General features: G+C 44.8%; 1 protein-coding gene across 3 annotated transcripts in view; it reads right to left on the reverse strand.

Moving 5' to 3' along the window:
• Positions 1-24,193, reverse strand: part of LARP4B (La ribonucleoprotein 4B) — a 93,220-nt gene that overhangs the window by 50,999 nt on the left and 18,028 nt on the right. For 2 of the 3 annotated variants that reach the window (XM_043563343.1, XM_043563344.1), the window contains exons 2-4: positions 17,022-17,156; positions 16,316-16,375; positions 171-321 (exon numbers count right to left, since the gene is read on the reverse strand). In XM_043563343.1, coding sequence (XP_043419278.1) covers positions 171-321; positions 16,316-16,375; positions 17,022-17,102 — 292 coding nt within the window. In that variant the 5' untranslated portion in view covers positions 17,103-17,156. Of the gene's footprint in view, positions 1-170; positions 322-4,142; positions 5,815-16,315; positions 16,376-17,021; positions 17,157-24,193 lie in introns of those variants that run through there. The other variant, XM_043563342.1, reaches the window with a different exon arrangement.

Below are 24,193 nucleotides of genomic sequence, written 5' to 3' on the forward strand. Positions count from 1 at the left end.
TTAGTTGAGTTTTTTTAACTTGATTGTGACAGATCTCTTGGCTCTTAAATACAGTAACAAACCAGGACACAAATCTTAATTGGTAATTTCTTAAAGACGGGTTAAATGGGAACAAAGACCAAGCCTTGAGGGCAAAGGCCCTCCTCAGCACCAGCAGGCTCCAGACTCACCCTCCTGGCCGCAGGCTGTGCAAGGCCCAGCCGGCTCCTCCCAGTTTGCACTCACACCGCCATCCGCCGCACTGCCCGCTTCCAAACGCAGCACGGGGGTCCCCCACACTTTAGCATTAGGGTTTAGCTCTGAAACCTTGGCTGTCGGTACCTAGGGGAAAATGCAACATATACATTTGTATCCCAATTCTAAACAAACACAATTTTACTCATTAATTTAGAGCTGAAACGCCTCTACATGAGAGAATTACCCGTGCAAAGTAACAAAAGTTGATGCACTGAGCTGGGCCTCATTCACCATCAGGTTCCTCATTTCCTACTAAGTGCAGGCTCTCGAGAAACTACAAATGAAAGACGAGGTCCCCAACTTCATGAAGATTCAATAAATAACTGGGGATCCAACTGTCATCTCTGTTCTAGACAACCCAACACAATTCACAGATTTACAGAGACAAACAGAATGTAGATGGATAAAGTTCATACGTCACAGACCTCACTACCGTCCCTCGGCATTTACATGTTTTCGGTCTGTTTTTTCTTTTGTTTTAACCCCTGCCCGTCTCTCTCCTAGTCCAATGCCGCTGTAGAGCCTGGGTGCCGAGCAGACTCTCCACCGTGCAACCACACACATCCAGCTTTCCCACATTACTGTATCCAAGCCACCAAACTGGCCCCCTGAGCTCGTGTACACACTGCATGCTCTCTAAGGTCTTACCACTAACCGGGGTCTCCCCCGCCGGTGGCACCCGTGCAGCTAACTGCCCCGAGCGTTCCCAACACAGACCCACGTGGTCCTAGGAGCGCGGCGCCCGGAGGCAACACACTCGCAGCCACTGCGGTGCTCCTCTTGCTACAACACGTCTGTCTGGCCCACGAGCCCACATAAACTCCTGTGTGTCCCTTTGGTTGGCCACTGTATCGCTCATATCTGGCAGCCCTGACCTCAGGACAGACGTGCCCGAGAAATACGCCGAGGAACGAATGTGTCATACGCAACACAAAACTTGCATGTTCCACTATCCAAGGAATTGTGCAAAGTCTTAGGCCACAACTGAGGGGAAACCTATCCTTATGTAATTTACTACTCCTTAAGCAGGAGACGCTCAAATCCAAATCAAGTGTTAGGAACTTAACACAACTTTAAGCAGTTAACCAGTATTCAAGCGATCCTCTTGAGTGACAACGGATGAAAGAATGGAGACGTGTGATCAGGAGCAGATGACAGGAAGACTACCTCTGAGTCTGCTAGATGCCAGGTGCACTCTATGCACCTTCCTGGGCTTCATCGCGACAACCCTGACGGTCTCACAAGTAGGAGACCAAGGCAGACAGAGGTGAAGCAACCTGCTCACAAAGAGAGTAAGCAGAAGACCGTCCTAACCCCGGCAAAAACGGAACACTGTCAAGTGTTCATTACCGTCTTGTAATTCACATGAAGAACAGCTTGCCCCCGTCGTATGTGAGGCGTGGGGCTTCTCCTGCGGTCACGTGGGACTCTCAGTGCCTGTCGACAACTCACGCTTCACCTGCTTGACTACCTGTCTTGCTTCTCCACTGAAAATTCAGGGCCAAGCAGTGGTTATTAAAACCAAACGTGAGCTGACCTTAACAGCTGCGTCCTGAGGCGACTTCACATAAGTGACCAACACCACTCTTTCCGAGTACAGCATCCACAAATCCTGACGCTCTGAAGAAACTCAACCCCCCAACGCTAGGCTCCATAAAGCAAACCTACTGAGTCACACACCTGTGTGTTCTGGGCAGGAGAAAGCACGGCCCCACCGATGGCCTCCCGAGTAAGGAGTGAGGGTAACTAGATCAGAGAAGGGAAAAGGATTGGGGATAAAGTATGAAGTAGGTGACACGGTGGGGAAGGAAAGCGGCCAACCCTTCATCGCAAATTAGCACCGCCCGCTCTTCGATCGGCCGCCGAACCGTCACTCGGAGCAACCCACTGGCTTCTGAAGTGTCTGCCCCTCTGGTTCTTCCACCTGCAAACTGGACCCGGATGAGAAAGACGTGCACCTGGGCACAGAGACAAGAAGGTCCGAAGAGAAAGCCCCACGTTAAATGTACTCGAACTAGGAGCCCACCCAGACACACGTCACAGCTGAAGAGCCGCTTCGGAGCAGGACACACAGACCTCACAGGAAGGGCAGGCAGCCCCAGGGTCCGCGTGGGCACCACACTGGACCCCGGCACGTGGACCCCAGCAGCTGACCGGCAAGCACGCCCGCTTTCGTACACGATCATGTGTGTATCACTCAAAGGCCGTATTTTCTAGTGTTTTGCCTCCACAATTCAAGAAGTGAGCGATTAGTTGCATGTAACTCTTTCTGGCAAAACTCCCAAATGTGGGAATGGAAAGGAAAGAGAGAGGGTTAATGGTTAATTCCTTAAGTAGTAGGTTTGAATTTATTCTTATTTTCACATCATTGGCATTAACATTTGAACCACATCTATCTCCTTACTATCATCAATCATTTTTCTTGCCTAATGCAACAAAAATCACTAATAATAAACTAGTATCAAGAAGACAAGTAACAAATGTTGGCGAGGATGTGGAGAAAGGGGAACCTCATGCACTGTCGGAGGGAATGTAAACCGTGCAGCTGCCCTGGAGAACAGTCTGGAGGTTCCTCAAACAACTGAAAATAGAAACACCAAATGATCTAGCAATCCCACTTCTGGAGATTTACCCTGAGGAAAACAGAAATACTAATTTGAAGAAAATATAGGCACCTGTGTTCACTGCAGTATTATTTACAGTGGCCAAGATATGGAAGCAATCTAAGTGTCTCCTGATAGATGAACAGATGAAGAGGCTGTGTGTGTGTGTGTGTGTGTGTGTTGTGTACATACACAGCGTAAAGGGACTCTAACACCCTGCCATCTGTGACAACATGGATGCACACAGGGAGCATTATGCTAAGTGATGTAAGTCAGACAAAGATAAATACCATATGACCTCACTCATATGTGGAATCTAAGAACAAACAAAGAGACCGAGCTCACAGAACAAATTGGTGGCTGCCAGAGGTGGGGATGGGGGTTGGGAAAATGGGTGAACTCTTTTTTGTCTCAGTTTAAACAAGCTGAATCTATAAATAAATATACGTAATACATACTTATTTATTTTATAAATTCTACAAATATTATAAATTATAAGTTATAAGTATTTTATAAAAAATAATATATATACTTATAAGTAAATATAAATGAGATTTGCTGTTAGAAATACGCCTCTCAATTATGCATGTCCAAAAAGACTACTTCAAGGGCAAGAGTAACTTCATGTTTGTTCAATGTTTGCACTTAGTACAGACTGTCTGCAAAGACACTCAAATTAGCTGCCCGTTACAGCAGCTTCTATGAAGCTTCTTCCAATTGAGCAGGGCCTGCCTGGGCACCGTGGTCGGAAAGCCCTTGCAGGTGCTTCCAACTGACAGGAGACAGATTTCAGAGCCAGGTAAAGCAGCAAATTTGACCTGCCTCGTGCAGGTACCATACAAAAGTAAGAGAAAGCATAGGTTTTGAGTCTTCTATACTGTCCAAGTGCGGCCTTTCAGAAATGACGTTAAAATTCAATGGGCAGATGTCTACCCTGCACCAGTCAGGCGGTGTGAGGAAGGACAGAGGCCGCACAGGCTCAGGTGCACACACAAAACATCCACACACAGAAGGGGGGCTGCACCAAGCTGCGACTGATGGCCAGCAGCGCTGGGTTCAGTGCTGACAAGAGCTGACGCACAAACTCGGGCTTAAATACACTGAACAGTAAACTGAGTCACGCTCTCCAGTTTGAAAATGGTTAAGCTGATGCTACAGTAACTCATATCCTCATATGAACATTCAAATGACTGCTCATTGCTTAAAAAAAAAAAACAACAAACTCAGTGACAGTTAAAAGCAATCAAAACAAAATGCTAGCATTTCCCAGCACCATAATAAAAACTGCTAAAACATACTTACTAAATGTCCGCCTCTATTCTGCCATCCCCAAATTGCAGCGTCTTCTGCCACTGGTAGCTGATATGGGGGCTTCTCCATCCAGAACAAAGCGACCTCTAAGTCTGGCGGCTTCCTGTGCAGACACTCATCAGGCATCTGTTCCTCTTCTAAAGCGTCTTTCCCAACTGCACGAGCCCACGGACAGCCCTCTGGATAGCTGGTGCAGCCGTCAGCCAGTCCTCCGGAAAATGTCTGACTCGCAAACCCTCCCACTGGGTAACAGGTGAGTCCACTCGAAAACTGGGAGTACCATCCCTCTGGGAAGCCCTGCAACCCTCCTCTTGCGAGACTTCCAGGTATCGTCACGGCGTCTTCTGTGAGTGACAGAACGTGGTCCCCACAGTGTGGTGCCACCATTTCTGCACCGCCACCTGGGATGGCGGGAACGACCTGTAGCGCCTGGTGAGGAGGGTCTGTGGATCTGTCCACGTGGGCAGGATCAACACCGGTCACACAGGAATATCCCTCAAGAGTCTCACCTAACTCCATTTCTCCAAAAGTCACCTGAGGGCTTCCCACAAAAGCCACTCCGCTGCTAAATGCAGGGCCATCAAACGTGGGCTCGGCACCTCTTAGCTGCAGACAGGGTGCACGCATGCTTGTCCCGCGCCTGTCGAGGCTGCCCGTCTCCCCTCCCTTACCTGCTAGTGCTGGCCTGCTTGTCCCCAACGTGCTGCCACCCGAGGTGTCAGAACCTTCCTCCGCCAACTCTGAGAAACGCTGCTCCGGTCCTGGTCCCGCATTTTCACCGCTGTTAGCAGAGTCCTTCTCTTCAAGTACTTGTGACCTCTGCTCACCTGAACTTGAACTCTGGTGTAGAGGTGGCACAGGATCAAGAACTTCATGTCTGTGGTCCTTCACTCCGCAGGCTTCATCACTTGCTTCTCCGTGGCTGGTTCTAGCACCGGGGCGCTCTGTTCTGTCGCACCTACTATGAGCCCGTGTGTCCTGACTGGGTGCTGCCCTGCGTGCTGCTGTACTGGTGTCCCAGTTAAAGGTGGCTTTCCAGTCTGACTTTGCCTTTCCTCCGACGTTCTCACTGGTCTCTCTGAGAATGGCTTTCAGGGACTCTCTGCCGGCACCTGCTAATCTTTGCTGGTCACACTCTGCACTCTTCACACACATTTCATCTTCTGTTTTAAAATTCTGGCCAGTTTCACTTTCTTCTTCAGTGCAGGCGAAAACAAACGCGGAGGAGACAGAGTTACTCTTAAGACATCTGGAGCCATCAAGAGCCTTCCCATCCGGGGGCACTTCCCGCGAGCTTCTGAGGGCCGGGGCACCCATTCTTTGGAATACTCGCTCCGTGTTTGTGTCGGGCGGTGCACCAGTTAAATCACAGATATGTGCTTCGGCCTTGCCAGGCCCGGGATCCACACGCGGGTCTACCGGATGTGAAGACCTCCGTTCAAAAGCCCTCTGTCCACGACCCTCATCTGCAAAAATGCTCATTTTATCCTTATCCCGAGAAGATGAACAACTCTCAATCTGCAAAGACAATTCTTTATCTGCAAGCTGCATGCTCCCACGTTTCAGGCTGCAGCCAGCCCATCGCTGCCTCTCGACCATCGCTGGACCCGGGGAGTGTTCTGGTCCAGGATCACCAGGTCTCTCAGGGGCTACTTCCTGGAAACTGGCATGAACGGGAAGACACTCATTTCCGAAGCTCAGGGGAGGAAAACACCTGTGTGAACTTAGGTCAACCCTACCTAGACGTATGAAGAGACTGTCTGGTCTGCCAGCATCGGAGCTGAAGTAATCGTTGCCTTTCAGCAGTCTGACAGAATTATTTTCTCTTTCCTTTTCAGAGTTTACACCCCGACCTCCACGGGCTGCTACAGCCCCAGATCCCCCACTTCCTGCAAGCAAATCGGCATGTGAACCTCGCGTCGGACTCACTAGTTCCTGACTCCACTCCTCGCTCTCTTCGGGGATGGCGTGCACGCGTCCTAGCGAGCCAGTGTGTGTGTCACTACTAAACTCAGTGAGCATGCCCACTTGACATGAGGCGCTGCTCTCGGTGGAATCGTTAGGGAACCCGGGGCAAGCATGTGCCCTTAAAGACACGGTCAGAAGTTCACGACCAGGGCGAGTACTTCCCTTAAAGGCTTCCTTCATTCCCCCCGGACCCGGCAGGCCCCACGGGGCCAGCTCTCCCCGCGGTGCATCTAACCGCCCTGGGCCCCGCATAGCTTTCTCTGGAGGCCGGGACCCCCCGCGAGTCCCCTCTGCGGGGACAGCTGACCAACCGTCTTCTACCGCAGCTGCTCCACATGCGGGGGCCCCTGGCTCAGCAGCAGTGTCCAGGCAGGCGGGATCTACGACACAAATGCTGTAAAACTCGCTCCCTCTCCAATCCCTGTGTGCCTTGTGACCGACACGCACACGGTCTTCGCCCTTCATCTCCCTACCTGCCCAGCGTGGACGGGCAGCACCACTGCCGATTTCAACGGCCACCACTCCTCTCCCCTCTGGCACCGGGTCGGGCTGGGTGGCCGGGGAAGGGCCCAGACGGCTCCGGTAAGAGGGCAGCAGGGCACCAAAAGGACACTCGTCCCGTTTGGAGCAAACACCTTCAGAGAAGCCCGGGTCGCTGACAGCGCCCGCACGGCGGGCATCCGAGACACCGTCCCGGCCCTGCTCGACAGCAACAGTTTCCGAATTCTTGTCACTCCCGCGTGAGCGTTCGCACCGAGTGCGGAGTGGGGACCCCGGGGAGGAAGCAGAACCCGCCGAGCGACCCCGCAGACCCCGCAGACCGGGCCCGTGGGGCTTCTCCCCTTCAAGGGCATCAAATAATGAGGACAGAGCTGTGCTCCTCTGGCTCTCCGGCTCCGCCTCCTCCACAGATTTCTGCAACAGGCCGGCTTTTTCCCCGTCGTTGTCGCCACCGAGTTCCCTGCTGAAGCAACAACCCATGTCCGAAAGCTCGCACGCTCGCATAACACGCCCGGCCTTCTCGCAGCCTCCACAGGCACGTCCCGGGGAACCTGCTCTGGTTTCCTCCGGAGGCCAACACCCAGATCCTAAAATAGCCCCTTGCACGACAGTCACATGCCCCTGCCACTCAAATCCAAAATCCTAAGTGCCACAGGCCCTGCCCAGCAGCCAGCCTCCTCCACGCACTATAACCCAAACAACACATGGATTCCAAAGATTCAGACTCAGAAAAGCGACAAATAATTTTCACATTATTTTTCCCATTCTCATAAACTCAATTAGAAAAATGCTATAATTGTTATACGAGCCAGAACAAGGCACTTCAGACTCCTGCCTTTTCCAGTATTTCCACATTCTCTGAATTCTGTATCAGGGGATGTGGCAGCCACAGAGGCTGGCATGCATGCTCCCCAAAGAGTGCTCTTTAGGGTGTACAGGCAGTAAAGTTGCACCTCATTCTCTGCCTCTGAGCCTGAGGTCTGTGGACGTGGAGGAGATTCGCACAAGAGAGGCACAAGGTTGGAGCTGGAGCGGTGTCCTTAGGGATGCACGGTGAAAGACACATTGTCTCGGATTTGCTTTAAAACACCCCAGCAAGTAAAGAAACACATACCTACAATTTTTATAAAGCATGTGCGTGTGTGTGCGTGTGCATGTGTGTGTGGACGGAAGGAAGAGGTAGCAAAATGAGAGGGGGGAAACTGTTCAAGTTCACAATGGGCACACATGGTTCACTTAATTATTCTTACTTGCACAGAGCTCTAAACATTCTCCTTAAGAGAAAGGAAAGAGCGAGGCACCTGGGTGGCTCGATTAAGCGTCTGACTCCGGTTCAGGTCTTGATCTCCCAATTCACAAGTTTGAGCCTCGCATCAGGCTCTCTGCTGCTAGCGCAGAGCCTGCTTCAGATCCTCTGTCTGTCCCCTTCACACACGCTCGCTCTCTCTCAAGACTAAACATTTAAAAAAGAGAGAGGGAGAAAGGAAAGAGCAAGAGAAAAAGAGGAAAAAAAGAAAACCAACACCCACCAGGCCAGGACCAGGACCAGGAAGTCCCTCAAAAGTTCCCACTCCTGATGGAGGTATCTGCCCAGGTGTGAAGCTGTTTGTGTCACACGTGTAAGCTCTGGCAAGTAATCTGATCTCGGCCTGTTTTCCCACTTGTAAAATGGGACCAAAAGCAATACCTATTTTAAAGAGCTGCCGGGAAGACAGTAAGTAAAATACTCAGAACGGAACCCTAACAAATTCTGGCCCCAGCCCACTTCTACAATCTCCTCTTTCTCTACGATGCCATCCTCCTTACCTTCTCTCTCTCTTCCAGAGAACTCACCCAACCAACCCCAGCATGGCCCATCTTTCCTCAAACCATCCATCATGTCTCCCACTCCTGTCTCCCAATCTCACCATCCTTCCTAAGGCCAGCCCTCCCAACTACGCAAGATGACCGCTTCCCATCCCCACACGCTGGCCGCTCTTTATGCCTCTAGGAAAGCATTCTAACAGAAGTCTTGGTGCCTGTAACATCAGCTACTTCAAACCAGGGTCTGTGGTGGCTGATGCAACCACAAAATTTTATTATTTTTTTTTTAAAGTAATCTCTACCTTCAATGTGGAGCTCAAACTCACAACCCTGAGATTAAGTGTCGCATGTTCTACCAACTGAGCCTGCCAGGCGCCCCCTAATACATTCTTCTTATTTTTTAATATTACAAACACAAAATTTTAAAGATATGCTCATGTGTGCACATAAGGTTAGTAGCACAGTGGCACTGTGTGACAATACTTAAATTGACCTACTCTACCAGAAAGAGAGTTGGATTTAAAATGCTACAAATTCATTCATGCCTGGTGAGAGCCAAGTAACTCCGGTATGCCTCAGACACAAATTGAGAAAAGCTATGGGAAAGTCGTTCGCACGGCATTCAGCAGCTTAGGCTGTGGTAAATTCAAAGGAACCCTGGGTAAGCAGACCACAAGTACCTGGTGAAGCAGCTTTAGTGCCAGCAAAACATCACTTGCCACACTAAATGAACATCATCAATTTGCATTTTACTGGTTTGGGCAATCAAGTTTTATATTTGGTAAAAATTACATGCATTAAGAGTTTATCAGTAGTTCTATATATTATTAGAAAAACAATTTAACAACAATCTAGAAAAAATTCTCATTTAAAAGGTTACAAAAAGTCAAGCAAAATGGTGAACTAAGAAGCTCAAAGCTTCTAAACTCCCCTACAGAAATTTCAAGAAAACAACCAGAAGCTTCTAAACCAACTCTATAGGGAGCTCTGAAAAAGAATCACAGGTTTATGGCAACTAAGCAAACACACAGCAAGAAAAAACTCTCCATGGGGCGTCTGGGTGCTCAGTTGGTTAAACGTCCTACTCCGGATCTCAGGGTCATGAGTTCAAGCCCTGCACTGAACAAGGAAGGAAAGAAGGAAAGAAGGAAAGAAGGAAGGAAGGGAGGGAGGAAGGAAGAAAGGAAGGAGGAAAAGAGAGAGTGAGTGAGAGAGTGAGAGTGAGAGAGAGAGAGAGAGAGAGAGAGAGAGAGAGAGAGAAAACGCTCTCCTCCACATGGTAGGCATTTCTGTGGCATGGTGTGGTCTTGGTCTAGGGGGCTCCCAGACCCCACCCTGCCGGAACTCTGCAGAGGGAACAGAGTAAAACCTTATCTGCAAATTAGTGTGTACATGTGTTCAATCCTAGCTGGAGTTTTCCCTGTCTCACTTAACTCAGAACACAAATGGGAAGTAACAGGCAATGCTCATAAAAGCTGTAAGGCAGCTTCAAAATCACACCCCCCTGGGGCAAGGGGTTACCGGTGGAGACACAACCAGAAACCACGTGAAGCTCAAAAAGAATAGGGTGCAACTCTTTGGGAAATCAGGGTAATCAAAAGCAGCCATGTATACGGGAAATTCTGAAAGCCACATCCAGTCAAGACGTACGCTCAAAAAAAGTCCTGAGAAGACCTTAGGCTTTCACCTCAGGTTGATCCCTAGTCTCCAACCAAGCTGAACTACTCAGTGACGAACTGTCTCAGAACAGAGGCAGTATGAAGACTGGGAAGGGTAACTGTACTCTCTCTCTTGTTTTGGAGGGGGAAGAAGGTGTCTGGTCTGTTTCAGTTCATGGTATTAAAGGAAATCTGTCAAAATATTAGCTGAACACAAGTCAAAAGAACAGAGACTTCAGCGAACACATATGAAAGGGAATAGTCTCTCCAAATTAGTTTGGGAAAGTCTCAAAACAATGAGACGTCATACACATTATAAATAAAATCAGGAGTGCCTGGGTGGCTCAGTCAGTTAGGCGTTCGGCTTCAACTCAGGTCATGATCTCCCAGTTCGTTGGTCTGGGCCCCACATCAGGCTCTGTGCTGACGCTCAGAGCCTAGAATCTGCTTTGGAATCTATGTCTCTCTCTCTCTCTCTATGTCTCTCTCTCTCTCTCTCTCTCTCTCTCTCTGTGTGTGTGTGTGTGTGTGTGTGTGTGTGTGTCTCACCTGCTTGTGCTGTCTCTGTCTCTCAAAAATAAACATTTAAAAATAAATAAATAAAATCAAACACCCAATTCTCAGCAAGAACAACAAAAAATCACAAGGCATGCAAAGAAACAAGAAAACATGGCTCATTCAAAGGAACAGAATTCACTGTCCCTGAGAAAGCTCAGACATGGGATTTATTCCACAAAGACTTTAAAACAATCATCTTGGGGTGCCTGGGTGGCTCAGTTGGTTAAGTGTTGGACTTCAGCTCAGATCATGATCTCACAGTCAGTGAGTTCAAGCCCCACGTCGGGCGCTGTGGCTGACAGCTCAGAGCCTGGAGCCTGCTTTGTATTCTGTGCCTCCCTCTCTCTCTTTCTCAAAAATAACAAACATTAAAACATTTTTTTTCAAAAAAAACAACAATCATCTTAAGGGCGCCTGGGTGGCTCAGTCAGTTGAGCATCTGATTCTTGATTTCGGCTCAGGCCATGATCCCAGGGTCCTAAGATCAAGCCCCATGTTGGGCTCCACACTGCTCATGAAGCCGGCTGAAGATTCTTTCTTTCATCTCTCTCTGCCCCTCACCCACTCACACACACGAGCATGCTCTCCCACTCTCTAAATATTTAAAGCAAGCAAATAAAAACATAATCATCTTAAATATGCTCAAAGAGCTGAGGAAAAACACGGACAAGGAACTAAAGTTAACCAATAAAACAATATAGGAACAAAACAGGAGTATCAACAGAGAGAGATTTATTTAAAAAAAAAAAAAAGCAAACAAATATTCTGGAGCTGAACGGTACAATCACTGAACTGAAAAATTCACTAGAGGGGTTCAACAGCAGACTTGGCAGAAGAAGCAACAAATCTGAACAAGGGACAAACGGAATTATCTAAAGGAGCAAAAGAAAAAGGAGGAAATGAGTGGAGCCTCAAGGATTTACTTATGAGACACCAACCAGAGGTCCAACACACGTACTGTGGGGGCCCCATGGTGGGGGCAGGAGAGGAAGGGCAAGAGAGCATTTGAAGGAACAGTGGCCAAAACTTCCCAAATTTGATGAAGTACAGGAATTTACAAATCCCAAATCTCAACAAACATAAAGCAGAATAAACCCAAAGAGACCCGTACCAAGACACATTACAATCACACTGTCAAAAAACAAAGAATCTTTAAAGCAGCAAGAAAAAACTCCTTGTCAAGTACAAGAGGTCCTCGATAAGAATGTTAGCCAATTTAGCACGAGAAACCTTGCAGGAAGAAAGGCAGTGGGTGATCAAGTGCGGACAGAAAACACTGTCCATTGAGAAGTCCTTATCCAGCAAAACTCCTCAAAACCGAAGAAGAAATTAAGACATTCCCAGATAAACAAAAGTTGAAGTAGTTTGTTCACAGCAGGTCTGCCCTGGAGGAAAAGGTAAAGGAGTCCTTTGGGCTGCAGTGAAAACACAGGACACAGGAACTGGAGATTCTAGAAGATGCAGAGCTCTCTGGTGAAGGAGAAACAAGAACAGGCACAAGAGCCAGGATCACTGCCATTCTGCCTTACAGCTTCGCTTTTTATTTTCTTCAGGATTAAAACTATCAATCGATATTGTTGGGCATAGTGACAAAGATGAAATGTGTGATACCAGTAACATAAGGGAGGGAGAGAACTTGACAGAAGTAGTTTCTGTGTGCTATTGAGGTTAAGGAGAAATCAATTTAAACTAGACAGTTGTAACTTTTGATGCTATATGTAATCCCTATGGTAAGCAGAAAGATATATAGATGATACATATAAAGGTAAGTTTGTAGAATAAATGACTAAACTGTCAATTATGCCATGTTGATGCTAATGAAACTTTTCAATTTAAGTAAAGTATGCCTTGCAAAGTATCAATGAAGTACGTTACACAGTTCATGTCTTTATGTGTCTTAAAACTCCCAAGAGAAAACACATTAAAAAAATTTTTTTAATAACATGAAGAATAACTTCTTAAAATATAATCAAATACACAAGTAATACAGATGATTAGAAAAGGATGAATCAATGAAGAGAAAAGTTATAGCCAAGAATGCCCTTGTAGGACATAAAAACCATCAGGATAGGCAAAAATTATGGGGGGGGGGGGGGGGAGGGAGGACTGGATTTGACTCTATTACAAACAATAATTTGGTTACTTTTCAACTATATACCCTTAATCCATATTTACACTACTTTTTAAGTTTTTTCATTTATTTTTGAGAATAGGGGAGGATCATGAGAGGGGGAGAGAGAATCCCCATGAAGCAGACTCCATGCTCAGTGCACAGTCCAACTTGGGGCTCGATCTCATGAACCATGAGATCATGACCTGAGCTGAAATCAAGAGTTGGACACTCAACCAACTGAGCCACCTGAGCCTCCCCATATTTACAATAGTTTTAACAGTCTTTTCTATATAATAAACTTATAAAATAAAACATCCATTTGTCTACTTCAAATTACATCTCAGGCTCTAACCTCTCTACTGAGGTCCACCTGGCCCCACCTGCCCACTTCACTGCTTGCTTTAATTTCTAACAAGAGAATTTGCTCTCCACAAACCTTTACTTCTCCAGTTTTTTCCATCTCAAAAAAAATGAAAATGCCATCCATCAAGTTGCTCAACGACCCCTGGTTTATCTTTTCCTCACCCCAACCTCTACAACCAATCATCACTTGAACCCACTTCCAAAATAAATTTGAAATCCACTCGTTCCTAGTCTAACCCACCACCATCACTTATAAGCTTTCATTCCTTAGTAGTTTATTTGCTTTCTTTGCTTCCATGCTTGACTCACTGCAACCCATAATATATAAAAATGTAATGAGGCCAAAATAATCTTCCTAAAAGGTAAATCACACTATTCCCCACCTAAAATCCTCCATTTTTATTCCAAGTAATTTCATCCACTCAGAAACAATGCAAATTGTGCCACGTGGCAAAGAGATGGATTTTGTCTGGGGTATTATTTTCCATTTGTCTCTCTTTTTCAATGAGATAACAGATGCCAAAGAGGAAGTATCTTTGGATTTGGACTCTGAAGCCAGTTGCCTGGGTTCAAATCATGGTTCTGCCACACTGCAGTTGAGAAATCTTGAGGAAATGACTTAAGCCTCTTTGGGTCTCAGCTTCCTTTTGTCAAAGATCAATTTCTGATGCTCGCTGATTAGCTAGGGCTGTAGTAAATAGTTACTTCTCAGTAAGGTTTTATCTTGGGGGGGGGGGGAGGAGGAAGGAGCTGTATAATAAATACGATTAGTATTACCACCGGCTAAACGCAAAGCTGCTCCTGAATTGTTCAGACATTTATTTGGGCATCACTACGGCAATTCTCCTACTCACACCAACTCGGGGGAAAGACTGAACCTTCCAGAGACTGTGACACATGCTCACTCAGCAATCGAAATGACTGCAGACTACTGAGCATCAACATCTGCAGCCACTAAACCCGCCACCGCATGCACACACTCAGGTGCACCATGAAGAATGGCAGCCAGAAAGCTTTCAGAGCAATGCCATCTAGAGTAATGGGAAAGAAGTAACCGTACAAATGCCGCAGAAACCAAATGGCTAAAGGAAGAATGGCACCGTAACGTAAAGAAAATATACAACACCGGGTACAAGGAGACACACAGATGAAATCATGCCCTGTGGGAAAATGGGTGAAATTGATGTTTGCTGATTACAGCTACACAAAAATGTGTGCACTCTTTGATTTTCTGTGAAGACGCTCAAGCTTGTTATAAATAAAGCTTTATTAAAGGACACACATGCTGTAAGCCCAGATGTCCCTTACGGCACCTTCCGGCTCCACTATTTAAGGATTCTGTTATGACACGAAAAAGATAGGATAAGTAGGCAGAGAGGGAAAGATGAGGACCTGAGGTCCCTGGATGGGGACACACCTTTCTTGGAACAATGCTGGGAGTGTCTGACTAGGGCCAACCCTGTCAGGCAAAAGGTCCCTCTTCAGAGTGTAACAGACACCACCACCACCACCACCACCTCAGGGTCCCCTCAGGAATCTGACAATCAAAATGCCTAACTCAAAAAAGGGGGTCATAAAACTTATGTTATATAGGGGAAGCATGACCCGTCTGACTCCTCACTCAACTGCATCGAGACCATTGGAAGGGACAACCCAGCACCTAGAGCTGCCAAGCCAATAAGGATGGGACCTGAGAAGGAACAAGGGGGAAGGGAAGGGAGACCAGAACCTTCTAAAATGAGGACCCTTGCCTAGAGTCACGGGCATTTGGAAAAGCCCCCTCTCCGTAAAGAGAGCTTTCCTACTATTCTTCCTTTCTGATCTTCTACTCTAATAAACTTGGGCCTGCTGCTCATTTTGCGTCCACCTCTTCATTCTTCAAAGTGGCGAGACAATGAATCCCAGGTATTATGGTAAAAAATCCTGCAACACTGTGAAAACCTAAGTGTGCAACACCCTGTTAACACTGGTAAACAACATATCCACTTTACAAAACCTCAGATCAGAGATGGGATCTGCCCAAGGGACACCAGGGGTCCTGAATACTAATCAGGGCTGGACCAAGAACTTGCCACATGTCTTTATAAGGCGTTGACTCTTAAAAATGACAAAGAACATAAGTGAAGCAGTACTAGTTGCAAATTATTTCTGCACAGAAATGAAATGCTGAGTTCTGGCTCAAGTGTTTCCATTCTCTTCTAGATAGGTCTTGTCTCAATACTTACCAACCAAGTGAAAAAACAGGCAAAAAAACCTCAGAAGCCAAAATCTAATTTTTAGCCCTGCAATACGTTTTAAAAAGATATCTATCTGAATATTATGTTGGACTGTAAATCAACCATGGGAAGGAGGGAGATTAGTTCTAAAAAAAAATTTTTTTAATGATTTCTGTATAATTTCCCTTAGACAACTAAAGGTCTTAAATTTAGAATTTAAATTACTTAAAACATCATAGAATTCATTTAAAACATCAATACAATATACGAAAAAACTATATTTCATAACAATGAAATAATATTTTGGAGGGTATCTTTCATTTTTAAAAATTCTACCTTATTAAAAGTAGATCAGCAATCCAGTCTCCAATTTCTACATGAACTGCTTACAGTTTGGGGAAATAAATGAAGTTTACTATAAAGTTTATAACATTACTTTACAAGTTTTCCTTTTCTTTTTTAAATTATGCCTGGTTTTGTAAGATCACTTGGAAGACTGCCAAGCTAAGTGTAGCATGGCTCCAAACACACCTGACACAGGCACAGGAGGTTAAAGCAAGATTTAAAAACCAATGGATCTCCATTTCCTTATTCTTTCATTAACCACAACTAAAATGTGAAACCAATTTTCTTAGTAAAAGCTTACTGTAACTTGTGTACTTTAAAAAACACAGGTTTCAAAATGTAGAGCTAATCATATACATGCAGCAGATTATCAGTGAACACTAAAAACAATGTGATGAGTCTCTGACACTCAATGAACACAGGGCACACTGCGTCTAGAACTATACACACAGCACACACACACACACAAGCCAGATGAGGATGTACGGTACTGAACACTTCCAACCCATGTGGGTCTCTCCCCCACTTCATCCCCCTTTCTTGGGAAACATCAACGTTTTCTAATTCTGTTATAATAAATATTTGTTGTGAGGCAGTATCTGTGGGCCTCCACAGTGACTGATCTCAGAACTGAATTACCTGACTCAAAGCTGGGATGGAGCTGGTCTGAGAAGTGGTTTGAGATATGGGACCATTCATCTGTAAAATTGAAAACAGCAAACACACCATCATTACGATATAAAGCAGCATTTTCAAACCACAGTGATTTAGCAAAAACAAAACCCACTGAGGAAAACACATTTTTTACATGACAAAGAAATTCAGTGAGATATTCAGAAAGAGGAAGGAGCCTTGAAACTTAAAATATCTTAAAATTCTGCCTGACCACCGTAATTAAAATTCCTTATAACTTCAGTGGGGAAAACTAAGAAAAATCTGTTTTTTGCTTGACATGATAAAATCTTAAAATAAACAAAAGCAATCAAAATAAAAAATTTATAATTAATTCTTTAAATACATTCTTTAAATTAATTATTTACATACATACCAGTACAACAGGTACAATGTCATTAAAGTATTTATAAATCACTGCATTTTTCTTAGGAATTTAAAATCCAAAAGCTCTAAGTGTCTAAAGTTATTTGTTTTCTCTATCACCTAAGTACTTACAGCTTCCTCTACTAAGCTACCCATAAACTGATTCAGAATATAACTCCTATATTTAGCTTATAAGATATGCCAGAGTTACTACTTTGATTTACTTCTGAAATCCAAAGGAGCATCTGTTACCAGAAGAAGAGGAGAGGAAGGCATCAGGCCAATTCTGGCCTCGACCCGCACTCACCAGATGAGCGCTGTCTTTCCCTTCCTGGACTCGCTGGCCCTGCGGTTCAGCCACGACCTTAGTGTCCTGATCAGAAGTCATGAGCTGTTTACTTGGTGGCCGCACTGGGAGAAGCTGAATGGCCAGCGAAGGATGCTGTGGGACGACAAAGACAGCACATCAGTAACTGGAAGTACGGAACACCAGGGGTTCTTACAATTAAGTGACTAGGAAGTCTGCAAACCCTCAGGTTTTCATGTGCTTATCCCTCTGGAGTCTCAGCAGTTCAAAGAAATCTGCCGGCGATTTACACCTTTGTACTAAGCCAAGAATATACCAAGACTAGAAATCATGTGCTAACACATACAAACCCACTGACGCCCACAAAACCATTTTTTTAAAAACGGAAAATTACAAAACTAACAGAACTCCCATTTGTGATCTGATGAATCCCAAATTTATATGTACGTATCATTTTTGACTAGCACCATCAATTTCATTTTCTTCCAGGACAACAGTTATCAAGAACTGAACAGTAAGTAGTTGAAAAGGAATCCCACACCAACGGAAAAGCACTTCCAGACAGCAGGACCAGAGTTGTGAAGCTAGCAGCCTTTCCGGCTCAGCTCAACAGCTAGACCCTGAACTTCAAACAACGTATCTCCTTTGATGTTCCCGAACAGCGTACACAGTAACTCTGGTCCATGAGGCGGGACCACAATACCCATGATTTCATCAGATCAGTCTGAGAACCAGGGTTCCGAGACAGCCAGGCCTGACCTCCACCGCCTTACAGCACCCCAAGGACTGGATTTAATCCCCGTATCTCTCAGGCACTTCTGAAAACACAGCATCCACATGTCAGATACAGAGACTTAAAAAGCTAGCTATCGGTCTCACGAGGTGACCATGCAGGTTTTTGGTTTCCATGATGGCGACGGCGCTCCCTTCTCTCAATAACCAGCTTATGAACTTCGCAAAACGCTTGTTATAATGAAACAATCTGATGATCAAAGGCGATCTCATGCACTGGTCAACTCTATCATCAGAAGCACAAAATCACTTCCGTGCTATTAGGCAGGTTTGGCAGTACCAACTACGCAAAGAAGAAATACTTGGGACAAATCCATTTCAGAAAGGTCAGTATTTTCCAAAATACAGGATGAATGACAAACGTTGAAGTGTAATAGTTTGTAATACTTATGAAACTGTAATAGAAACTACATCGACTCTCACGAAACATCAAATCCAAAAAATAAAGACACAGAACGGTAACCAGACTGACAAATCACAGAAAGTACTGTAGATGCTTTACCATATTAACTGCTGGATTTCTAAGATTCTTAAAGAAAAAATGTTTGGTTAAAAACAAGGTAAGATAGATAAATGGGGGGGGGGGGGAATACAATGACAAAGAATCCTTTATTACATCTACTACCTCCATTTTTTTTCCAGTCAGAAATACGTGCCTCCCGGTCCAGTGTGCCCATGCATGCTGGCAACGCTCCACCACAAAAAGAAAGAAAGGAAGTCGTGGCAGTGTCCTGGGACGACAGCACGGCAGGCCCGATCTGTCCCAGGCGCCCCAGCCACGAACCAGTGATCCTGATGCCACACCAGTCCACCTCTTCATTACCGACCCAGCCAGCACACACGGCTTTCCTCAGGCCCTACACCCGGAAACAGGGGTTCCTGTGTGGGCAGCACAGAAGGCACACAGCATTACAACCAGACCTGGTCGAATGTTTCAATCCAGAAGACGGTTTGGCAGGGCAGCACTGATGACAGCTCCAGCAGAAAACAAGCCTCCCAGGCACCCATTGTAAGACCACAGCCATCCTGAGGCCTCAACGACTGCCTCCAGAAATGGCCAGAATGCAGGTCTCGGGGCTGGACTAGCAGGCTGGGGACAGGGTGGGGGAAGGTGCCACCAAAGCAAAGCCTGTGCTGGCCCCAGACCTAGCGGTCTGAAGTGGTGACAGTGTCCAGAGGCAGCCTTCACAACGGCCTTCCAGAGCCAAACAAAAGGAGTGATTTCCTTGGTTCGATTTCACCCGTCGCCGTGGAAAAGCAGAAAGACGACACCAAAGGGCCCTTCCTCCTATCTCGTGGTCTTCTATGCTAACCGGACATTTTACATTTCATCTGTCAAGGCTACACCTGGAAATTTTATCAATCTTATTAAACACTTGGGACGGTACGGTCCTCTCAGATCTATTTCTTTTTTTTTTTTTTAAATTTTTTTTTTCAATGTTTTTATTTATTTTTGGGACAGAGAGAGACAGAGCATGAATGGGGGAGGGGCAGAGAGAGAGAGGGAGACACAGAATCGGAAACAGGCTCCAGGCTCCAAGCCATCAGCCCAGAGCCTGACGCGGGGCTCGAACTCATGGACTGTGAGATCGTGACCTGGCTGAAGTCGGACGCTTAACCGGCTGCGCCACCCAGGCGCCCCTCTCAGATCTATTTCTAAAGAATCCTTTTCCCATATACCAGAAATGTCTGTTTCATAATTAAACATTTGTTAAGGGCTCCGGGGTCCCATCCAGGACCCCACATCGCATTTAGGTGTGACTTCTCATCTCCTCCACACTGTGACAACTCCTCGGCCTCTCCTCATCTTTCCTCTTCACTTCCCAAGTGTGAAGGGCTCTCACGGCCACACACGGACAACGTGCGGAGCAAAAAGAATGAATGAGTAACAAACACGTTAGGATCCACGACAGTTCAAAACACCACCACGCTGGTCACCTGCGGAGACTGTCAGGATTCCAACTCATTCTTCTGAAGATTCCTAAAGGCAAACAACCGTCAGCCCGCCTTCCTTGGAGGACGGCAGCGGCATAACCGAAGAGCTGAGCGGGGCGAGCTGCTCTCTACGCAGGAAGCACCACTAATAAGCGGGGACGACTGAAGTAGAAAATCACAATAATGCAACATCTAATGAAGTAACGAAGGCAAGGCAATTACCATCGACGTCTGCTGAAATCGGGCAGAGAGCTGACAGAAAACTTTATAATGGCTAGATCGGATGGACACTGAAGCCACTTTTCAATCTCACGACTGAAAGTGTAACAACCAGCCGTTACACTCTTCTTGGTGTGAGCAAAGAGCACCGTTTATGAAGTTTTCTTGCCAAAAAAAAAGAACCTTTAGTTAATCAAACCTCTAGATCTGACTCCCAATTTAAAGGAAATTCTGGGGCAATACACGTTAAATAACACCAACACAAAGCCATTAGCTAAATCTAAAATGTGGGGCATTCTAGAAGACAGATGACCTCATTTCTGCACGAAATCTAAGACATGAAAAAATGGAAGAGATTTTCATTGCTACAAAATACAAAAGCTTTAACCAAAATAACCTTATGTGAGAACTGTAACGAGACTGAAATAAATTAACTCTAGAATGACATTTTTGACAGGAAAAACTGAATGTTGCCTAGGTAATAAAGGATATTATAGAATGATTATTAATTCTGTTGAGTGCAATCCAGGTGGTGTGGCTGTGGAAAAGTCTTATCTGTGAGATATACAAACTAAAAGACTATGGGTACAATTATATATCCGGAATTTGCTTTAAAATATGCTAAAAACTGTTTTGGTAAATTTAAGAGACAACACAAAACAAAAATGCAAGAATGCGGCAAGTGGCTAACAGCTAGAACTGGATGACGGGTGCACTAAGGACTGCTATACCGCCTGCCCTCTCTACTTCCGTGGTTAAAGTATTCTGTAATGAAAAGTAAAAAGAAAAATCTAATTAGGACATAGTTACCAATATCCATCTGAAACTTCACACACTTACTGTTGTTTAAAATCTGCACTAATACAAAAATATGTAAACTATCTCATGAACAATGTTTAGCTTTAGCAAAAAAAATAAAAATAAAAAAATAAAGAAAAATACAGAAAAGCAGAAACTAACACAATATATTTCAACTATTTAAAAGATTCAGAGATTACCTTAGGTTAAATAAGCAGGATATGAGACTGTGGACAGTATAATTACAAGTATATTTTAAAAATTCACACAGCTGACTTTGTGAATATTTAAAAGTAATACACTAGATGACTAACAATGTATGACCAAGAGTTAAAACACCAGGATAGTGTCTTACGTTGTTTCATTTCTGCAGTCTCAATTTTCCAAATACCTTATTGTTTTATAATCACACATGCTTAATGAAACTCATCCAGCTTGCTGGTGCTGTGTTTACCAAGCAAGCATCGAACAGTTCAGAGCCCCCCGTGCGGTACCTTTCCAACAACAGAAGTACTGATTGGCAGGAAAAGCAACCAGGACCCTTCCCAGTGGGTTGTCAATACAGATTAATAAAAATGCCCATCAGCTGTCACACCATTTTTTTTGTGAAAATTCACAACTCAGTCTTGTTCTCTAAGACAGGGGGTCTCAGAGGGTGGCCTGTGCCTGTCAGGGGTCCCAGAGACCTTCCCAGGGGCCCTCAGATCATACCAATTGTCACAACAACTCCAAGATGCTGTTTTGCCTTTGTCTGCTCGCAAACTGCCGTGGAGTTCTGGTGTGGTTACAAAGGAGAAGAGTCAAGGTTATGTGAAGGGACTGTTAACACACTCCTCACTGTTCCAGCCATTCATCCGTGTGAGGTCAGATTTCCTTCTCATCCTTCAACCAAAATAACAGATCACTAACAGATCAAATGCAGAAACACAGAAGAAGCAACCTGAGATTCTATTACATTAGACACTGAAGAGATTTATAAAAATACAAAACAATGCCATTCTCCTCATTAAATTATTTTTTTGTTTTGGAAAAGATTGCTACCTTTTCATAAGCAATGATATTTATTTTACATGTAATGGCTTTGCTATTATTGTTAAAGAAAAACTTTTTAAATCTGAGTCGTAATTTTTAATGCAAATATACAGATAAGCCCCATAAACAAAAGTTCTTCAAGATCTTCAATAATCTTTAGAAGTGTAAAAAGGTCCCAAGACCAAAATGTTTGAGAACCACTGATATAAGGCAAAAGGAGCACTATGTACAGATGCCTGGCTTCCATGGACAGGAGACAGCCTGTGTTCGCGGACCGGAAGCCATGGTATTCCTAGGATGGCAACACTGCACATCTACAGAATCCATGCAATCCCTATCAAAATCCCACCTGCCTTTTTTGCAAAAATTGATGAGATGATCCTAAAATTCCTATGGAAATACAAGGGACCCAGAGTAGCCAAATCATCTTGAAAAGAACAAGCTGGAAGACTCACACTTCCTGATTTCAAAACTTACCACAAAACTACAGCAGTTAAGACAGTGTGGTATTGACATAAGGAGAGACATACAGAACAAAAGAACTTAAAGAGTCCAGAAATAAACTCTCACATTTATGGCCAGTGAATTTTCACAAGGGTGCCAAGACCATTCAATGGGGGAAAGAAAATCCTTTTCAACACGTGGTGCTGGGACAACTGGATATTCACACGCAAAAGAATGGAGTGGGGCCCTTATCTCACTCTCTCTATAAAAACTAATTCCAAATGAATCAAACACCTAAATATGGGGCACCTGGCTGGCTCAGTTGGAGGAGCATGCGACTGTTGATCTCAGGGTTATGAGCTTGAGCCCCACATTACGCATAGATATTCCTTAAAAATAAATTAAAACAAAAACAAAACCTAGGGGCACCCGGGGGGCTTAGTTGGATGAGTATCTCACCCTTGATTTTGGCTGAGGTCATGATCGCAGAGTCATGGGATCGAGTCCTCTGTCGGGCCCCGTGCTGAATATGGAGCCTGCTTCAGAGCCGCACTCTCGCTCTATGGGGTGCCCAGGTGGCTCAATCAGTTAAGTGTCCAACTTCGGCTCAGGTCATGATCTCGTGGTTCATGAGTTTGAGACCCACACTGGGCTTTCTGCTTTCAGCACAGAGCCTGCTTTGGATCCTCTGTCCTCCCTACTTTCTCTGCCCCTCCTCTGCCCTTTTTTTTGTCTCAAAAAATAAACTTAAAAAAAGAAAAAAAAAAAAGAGTCTCTCTCTCTCTTTGCCCCTTCCCTGCTCACGTACTCTCTAAAATAAAAAACAAAACTACACTCAACTAAACTAAATGTAAGAGCTAGAATTATAAAACTCAGAAGAAACCACAGGAGTAAATCATCTTAAGCCTGGATCAGGCAATGCCTGCTTACATAGGACACCGAAGCACAAGCAAAAGAATTAAAAATAAATTGGTCTTCATCAAAATTAAAAACTTTTGTGCTTCAAAGCACACCACTACCAAATTGAAAAGACAGCCCACAGAATAGTTGAAAATATTTGCAAATTATATCTCATAAGGGATATGTGTATATACACAGAAAAAGAAAGAGAAGAATGTGTTCCTAAAACTCAATTATAAGAGACAAATAAGTAAAAAAATGGGCAGAGTATGAATTGACATTTTCCCAAAGACATACAAATGGCTGATAAGTACATGAAAAGATGCTCGACATCATTAGTCATTAGGAAATGCAAATCAAAATACAAAATACCACTTCAAACTCATTGGAATGGCTATAATCAAAAAGACAAGTAACAAGTGTTGGCAGGATGTGGAGAACTGGAATCTTAACACAATGCTGGCGGGAATGTAAAATGGCACAGCCACTTTGGCAAACATTTGGATGCTGAACACAAGGACATCACATAAGCCAGCATTCCCACACCTAGGTATATCCCCAAGAGAACTGAAAGCATTATCACCCCCAAAACTTGGACGTGAATATTCAAATAGCGGAATAGCCAAAAAGTGGAAATAACCCAAGGAATAAACTGGAAGAGGTTAAGAACTTTATTTTCATACATGTGCTTGGCATACCTCAGTGGATTTGCAAATAACAATGACACAATCATAGTTTGAGAATTTGATAATTTCTACAACAATCAAAACAAAGATAGAGACCTGGAGACTTCCTGACTCCAGAACAACATGAACATTTTTTTTCTTGGTTACAAAAGGGTAGTGTGTAAACATAGATGATTTGTCTGTGGATCAGAAATCCAAAAAGGGAATGAATTAGTATTTGGATCTGTGTCATGCAACGGTTAGACTAAATGCTTCACAAAGTCACTCAATCAACCTCAATTTTCTTAGCTCTCATGCCCACTTAGCAGCCTGGGAAAATGCGCTCAGACATGACTCAGTCAAGGTCACCAAGCTAGTTGAGTCCAG

Source organism: Prionailurus bengalensis, chromosome B4 (genome assembly GCF_016509475.1).
Source record: "Prionailurus bengalensis isolate Pbe53 chromosome B4, Fcat_Pben_1.1_paternal_pri, whole genome shotgun sequence".
Lineage (NCBI taxonomy): Eukaryota > Metazoa > Chordata > Mammalia > Carnivora > Felidae > Prionailurus > Prionailurus bengalensis.